The sequence below is a fragment of the Nicotiana tomentosiformis genome, chromosome 12 (assembly GCF_000390325.3).
Source record: "Nicotiana tomentosiformis chromosome 12, ASM39032v3, whole genome shotgun sequence".
Classification (NCBI taxonomy): Eukaryota; Viridiplantae; Streptophyta; class Magnoliopsida; order Solanales; family Solanaceae; genus Nicotiana; species Nicotiana tomentosiformis.
The window spans coordinates 75,940,189-75,947,583 of record NC_090823.1 but is presented as its reverse complement, the minus strand read 5'-3'; the positions used below and the strand labels follow the sequence as shown (position 1 = coordinate 75,947,583).

At 38.3% G+C, this 7,395-nt stretch overlaps 1 protein-coding gene across 1 annotated transcript; it reads right to left on the bottom strand.

The window, feature by feature from the left end:
* Window positions 1–276: 276 nt before the first annotated feature.
* Window positions 277–786, bottom strand: LOC138902893 (uncharacterized). The gene has a single exon (XM_070190793.1). It carries the CDS (start codon window positions 784–786, stop codon window positions 277–279), a length of 510 nt encoding a protein of 169 aa, XP_070046894.1.
* Between the last annotated feature and the right edge of the window lie 6,609 nt (window positions 787–7,395).

Genomic DNA, 7,395 nt, shown 5'->3' with positions numbered 1-7,395 from the left:
ACTTGAGCTTCCCGGAAAATATTCTCAACCTTGAGGTGAACAACAACACTAGATCACCGGCCTTGAAGTCCTTGTTCTAAACATACCTATCATGAAGGTACTTCTTCTTTTCTTTGTACAAGGACAAAGTCTCATATGCTACCAGAATTCATCCAATTCATTCATATGTACATATTGCAAGTTAGCGGCTACATCCCAATCAAGATTTAGCTTCTTCAAGGCTCACATTGCCTTGTGCTCTAATTTCACCTAAAGATGACAAGCTTTTCCGAACACCTATCGATATGGAGATATCCCAATAAGTGTTATGTAAGCCATTCTATATGCCCATAGAGCATCATCAAACTTCTTAGACCAATCCGTCCAATTTTTATTCACCGTCTTGGACAAAATACTCTTTATCTCTAGGTTGGAAACTTTCACTTGACCACTTGCTTGTGGATGATAGGGAGCTGTCACTTTCTGAGGGACGCCATACTTGCCAAGAAAAGTGTCAAAAGCCTTGTTGTAAAAATGCGACCCTCCATCACTTATAATTACTCGCGGAGTGCCATACCTTGTGAAAATAATCCTCTTTAAGAAAGCCACCACACTTCTAGCCTCATTATTGGGTAAATCAATAGATTCAATACATTTAGACACATGATCCACTGCGACCAAAATGTAAGTGTTTCTACAAGAACTCACAAAAGGGTCCATGAACTCAATGCCCCAAACATCAAATATATCAATCTCCAATATGGTTGTAAGGGGCATCTCATGTTCTTTAAAATTCTGCCAGCCCATTGACATTCATGACATCTTCTCACCAACTCATTTGCATCTTTATAAAGAGTAGGTTAATAGAAATCACAACTTAGAACTTTTGCCTCTATTCGTGCTCCACCATGATGACCACCATAGGGCGAAGAATGACAAGCCTCAAGAATATCACTTTGTTCCTCATCCGGCACACATTTTCTAATTACCCCATCCGTGCAAATCCGGAAAAGGTATGGTTCATTCCAATAGTAGTCTTTGTAATCCCTCTTGATCTTATTCCTTTGATTTGAAGAGAACTCTTCCGGAATGATAACAATCACAAGGAAATTTGCCAAATCCGCAAACCATGGTACCTCTTTCATTGAAAGTGTCAAGAGTTGCTCATCGAGGAAAGAGTCATTGATCTCAAGGTCATCATGTGGCCTTCCCTCCTCCTCCAAACGAGATAAGTGGTCCGCCACTTGATTTTCACTTCCCTTCTTGTCTTGAATGTCAATATCAAACTCTTGCAACAAAAGCACACATCTCATCAAACGAGCCTTAGATTCCTTTTTGCTCGTAAGATAGCAAAACGAAGAATGATCCATGTGGACAATAACTTTGGCACCTATAAAGTATAGGCGAAAATTCTCAATAGCAAACACAATAGCAAGGAGCTCCTTCTCCGTAACGGTATAACTGACTAGCATAGTAGACCAGATGAAAGAATTTGTTGATATGTTGCCTCAAAACAGCCCAACCACTGCATCACTTGCATTACATATGAGCTCAAACGGCAAGTTACAATTTGGAGATGTAATGATAGGAGTAGTTGTCAACTTAAGCTTCAATTGTTCAAAAGATCTCATACAATCATCATTGAATGAAACTTAGAATCCTTCTTGAGGAGTTTGCACAAAGGTTTCACCACTTTATAAAAAAATCTTTGATAAATCGCCGGTAGAATCCCACATGGCCCAAGAAACTCCTCACACCCTTCACCGAGGTGGGGGTGGAACCTTAGAAATAACTTCAATCTTCACCTTATCCACTTCAATAACATTCGTTGAAATCATATGGCCAATGATATTTCCTTCCTCAACCATGAAATCACGTTTCTCCCAATTGAGTACAAAATTTGTTTCCTCACATCTAGCCAACACCTTGTCCAAATTAGCAAGACAATCATCAAATGAATCCCCAACCATCGAAAAGTCATCCATGAAGAACTCAAGGTAGTCTTCCACCATGCCAGTGAAGATAGCCATCATACACCGTTGAAAAGTCGTATACGCATTGCACAATCCAAAAGGCATCCATTTGAAAGCAAAGGTACCATATGGACATGTAAAGGTGGTTTTCTCTTGATCTTCTGGAGCAATAAGAATTTGGTTGTATCCCGAGTAACCATCATGAAAGCAATCAAAGGCACGGTCGGCCAACCTATCAAGCATTTCATCCATGAAAGGGAGAGGAAAGTAATCCTTCCTTGTGACTTTTTGAGCTTATGACAATCCATACAAACTCTCCAAATGGTGACCATTCTAGTAGGAATAAACTCATTCTTATCATTCGTAACCACCGACATTGGACCCGAGAAGTCCATAAACTATCGAAAATGGGGTAGACAACCCCGACATCCAACCATGTGATAATCTCCTTTTTGACCACCTCTTGCATAACCCCATTGAGTCTTCTTTGATGTTCAGTGGACGGTTTCTCACCATTCTCCAACTTGATCTTATGCATGTAAAATGTGGGGCTTATGCCCCGAATATTCGCCAAAGTCTATACAATAGCTTTCTTCCTCTTTTTCAAGATCGCCAATGTGGAATCTACCTGCATATTAGTCAAACAAGAGGAAACAATAACCGGTAAATTAGAACAAGGTCCAAGAAATTCATACCGAAGTTGAGGTGGAAATAGCTTCAACTCCAAGGTCGGTGGCTCTTCAATTGAAGGTTGTGTAGGAGGAGTCTTCCTATTCTCAAGATTCAATGACAACTTTCAGGGTGCATAGTTGTAAGACCACATTCCTTGCAATCAATTCATATACTTCATGAAACCATCCAGATCATCATCATTAAAGTTGAGCAAAATGACTTCTAACATATCACATCAATTGATTGCAGCACTAGTATCATCAACAATGACATTGGTCACCAAGTCCACAAAAGAGCACACCTCATTGCTATTTGGTTGGTGCATGGATTTTCATACATAAAATACCACTTCTTCATCACTGTTACACCTCATATTTTCATACATAAAAGTATGTCATAAGTCAATTGATGTAAGCTCGGAAAGGAGATCATCAGTGAAAGTATGTAAAGTAAGTTAATCATGTCACCTTGTAGGTTACAAATAATTAAGATCGGGATCAATAGGTACCAAGAGTATTGGAAGGTTTAGAAATTAAACAAAGCGAAGAAAATAAGTTTCGTCGAAAGTCGGCAAGTTGGGAATATTATAACCCGTACTTTTGGGGTAAGACTAGGGTGATTAACATGATAATACAGTGATTTTATGAGGTATTTTAGTCGTATTATAGTCGTGTGTGAATGTTTTAAGTCAAGCGATTTATGAAACAAAAGTCGACTAAAGTCGTCACAAGTTATGTTCATAACTTTTACTGAATTTTGGGTCTAATGTCGCTGAGCTTTATTACCAATATACTTAGAGTTAAATAGTAATCTACCCATCAAATTGAAGGTCGACGAGTTTAGTTTCCAAAGCATACAAGTATTCTTCAATGCGACATCAGAGTAGAGATATATTCATATTTTCGCTATACTGCGCAGACTGGTAGATGACAAGTAGGTGCGTCACCTGCTTGCTTAAATGAAGGGAGCAAATAAATTCCCAAAAAGGGGAAGATTGAGGGAGGCCAAGGGGGCCTTTATATGGGATGATTCTCTCACATTTTCAAAGTTATCTCCTGAGCAAAACATAGGAGAAAATCTCCTGAAACTCTTCTCCCAAAAGTTCCATCAAACCCTAAGCAATTTTGAAGGTTACAAGTGATTCTAGTGGTGAAGAAACCCGGACTGCTTGCTTGTTTCTCTTTCTCTTTCTTGTAGCTGAGTTGAAGGTTGTTTTCAGGTGAATAGGACCTATTTTTTGACTGGTTGTGATCACTTCAAGGTGATTTATACTTCTCCTTCCCTTGTTTAAGTTTCTACGAGTTGTAGCTCGGTTATAAGGACTAGAACTTGTAAGTTTCGAAACAATTAGCATGCAGTTGTTATTGCGTCTTTGCTGGGGTGTTATGAACTTTTTTTAAAGTTGAATTCTTGGATGATTTACATTAGAAGAGGCTTAATTATGTACAGTTGGTTGTGTTGCTCGAATTAAAAGAAAAGAAAACAAGTTAGAAATATGTTTTAGTAATCTGAAAAATCAGTTTTGAGTTGCTGAACTTGTGGGACTGTTATAGGGTCATTTTAAAGTAGTATTGTGGATGCTAATTAGGAGGGATAATTGGATATGTTTAGGTTAATGTTGTTAATAAGTTCTATAAGGAAGAAGGGGTTTAAAATATTAGTTGTTTAATCATAAATCGAGCTTGCCACTCGTTATACTATTGTTTGAATTGTGGAATTATTCTTACATTGTTGAGGGGCTGAATGGATAGGATTTGTTGTTGATATTGTTGATATTGTTGATGTTGTTGTTTAGTGATGTTTTGAATTCAAGTAAGTGAGGAAATATAGGGGAAGTGTTGCCCAATATTTCGAAAGAGAGCTACTAGCTTATAAATATGTTTTGAGTTTTCCATGGTATTAACCATAGTTCTAATACCTTGATGTAGGTTGAGGTAATATGGGAAGTGTATATTGATTCGTTATCAACAAAATTATGTTAAGGATAACCCTTCATTATTTTGGCATGATCCAGGTAACGAAACGTAAACGTAATGTTATTACCTAAATGGTTCTACTCGTAGTAGTTAAGGATGTCTACGTTATTCATTCCTATGAAAAATGTAATTCAAAGCATGTCTAAGTATGCTCTTAAGTCCTTATTGAGTCATACGATAAAGATGTTAATGCTCATAATTTAATCGGAGGGTGAACAACTATAGGTCATTTTGAAAGATGTCCTAATAATCCTAAAAGGCTCTTCTTGCATTGTACGTATATATGTAAACGAGTAAAATGACAATATATCTGTATGTGCAATATCTATAAGGGCATGGATATGGTATTCCAACTTTACCACCGAGCTACCAATAAGGCAGTTACATATTTACCACCGAGCTAGTTGGGAAGTCATGCATTTACTGTCGAGCCACGGCCAGTTGGGAAGTCATGCATTTACCGTCGAGCCACGGGCAGTTGGTCAGTCATGCATTTACCATGGAGCTAGGGCCGACTGGGCAGTCATGCATTTATCAATGAGCTACGGCCGGTTCGGCAGTCATGTATTAACCATCGGGCTATGACCGATTATGCAGTTATGCATTTACCAAAGAGCTACGGCCTGTCGGACAGTTACCATTGGTCAGATGTGCAGTTATGTTATGATAAGGATAATAGTCCCATAGAGAGGCATTAAATATATAAGTATAATAACTATGCATATCATGGCCCTCACTGCATTTCTGAGGTTCATGTTGATTCTTACATCTCTCTCATTGATGTTGTATTATCGTTATGTTTCAGTACTTCCTTACCTACTCGGTACATTATTCGTACTGACATCCTTTTTGTTGTGGACACTACATTCATGCCTCCAAGTGTAGGAAATCAGTTTAACGAGCCCTCATAGTAGATGAGGTTAGTACTCGACTAAGGATACGTAAGACTCCACTTCTTCTACAAGTCATGGTGTCAGAGTTTTGCTACAGACTTATGGGTAGGCTGGGGCCCTGTCCCGACCATGTTTTGATGTCAAACACTTTTAGAGGCTTTGTAGACATAGGTTCATTATGTACAGTATGCCAGTGGCCTGGTCTGTCCTTGTTTATGTTTCCTTCTAGGTTGTTCAGTGTCGATACTCATAGTGGCCTCCTTCTAGGTTGTTCAGTGTCCATATATATATATATATATATATATATATATATATATGTATGTGTGTGTGTGTGTTTGCGTGTGTGTTACACCCCGTATTTTCAAGTAAGAATTCATCTTAAGTGAATAAATATGAGTCAGAGAATTGAAATACCTTTACAAAGATAATTATGGGTTAAAACAAGTTTTAAGGAGTATCATGAGGGTTGGAATTTTAAGAAGCTAATCGAATCGAAGAAAATAAGTTTCGTCGAAAGTCAGCAAGTTGGGAATGTTATAACCCATACTTGTGGGGTGAGACTATGGTTCTTAAGATAATAAGAAGGTAATGTAATGCGGTATTTTAGTTGTGTGATAGTTGTGTGTTAAGTTTTGAAGCCAAGTGAGTTACGAAACAAAAGTCAACAAAAGTTATCGCAAGTTATGTTCATTATTTTACTAAAACTTTAGGTCTAATGTTACTAAGATTTTATCTCAATGTACTTGGATTTATGTGGTGATATACCCACCAAATTGAAGATATGCGAGTCCAGTTTCCAACGCATTAAATCGTTCGTCAATACAACGTCGGAGTAGAGAGATATTCGCATTTTTGCGAGACCGCGTAAGCAGCTCCTGTTGGGACCCACTTGAGACCGCCACCGACCTTACATCTTTTAAAAGGTTTTTCAGCCTCATTTCGGGTCATTTCAAACCCAAAATTCGTCCAAATGCTCTCCAAATCCCTCTCTAACATACACCAAGATCCCAAGAACCAAACTCAAAGGAAATCAACTCAAATCATCATCAAAAGTGTTAAAAACAATAAGAGAATGCTTCTATAACGTTGTGGTATGATTGAGGGCTAGTTGAGATGGGGTTTCGAGTTTTGGCTATTGTTGTTAAGCTTTTCTAGGTGTTAGCTAAGTTTATTGAAGAAGAAAACATGAAAAACAAGCTATTGACGATAAAAGTTAGGGTGTTAGGCGTATGGGGCTGTTTTGGAAGTCATTTTGATGCCCACAGAGGCGAATGATTTTAAAAGCTTATGTATGTATGTATGTGTGTGTGTGTATATATATATATATATCAGTAGACCGTAGAGGTACTCAGATGTTACAGGTTGTATCTTCTCTATCTCTCTTTACATTACTATTCTTACTTATGCTTTCTAGCCATACATACTCGGTACTTTATTCGTACTGACGTCACTTTTGCTTGGGGATATTGCGTTTCATGCCCGCAGGTCCCCATAGACAGGTTGACGGTCCTCCTAGTAGGCTATCATCTTAGCGGAAGGTGTTGGTGCACTCCACTTGCTCTGGAGTTACCTATTTGGTCAGTATGCTTTGGACATGTATTGATTGGTATGGCGGGGCCCTGTCCCGACCTTTATGACGTTTATGTACTCTTAGAGGCTTATAGACAGATGTCATGTATATGGATACTTGTATGGCCTTGTCGGCCTATGTTTTGAGTGTACAAATGATCAAGTCGGCCTTATAGGCTCATATGTCACATGTATAAGTTTGTATATCATGTTGGGTCATCCTATGTCGAGTATTCCCTTATGTTTTATTTTGGTTAACTCATGACGGTCTTCTTGCCCATTTACGCATGATAGTATGATAAGAAAGACACATTATGTTGGTACTCAGTTGAG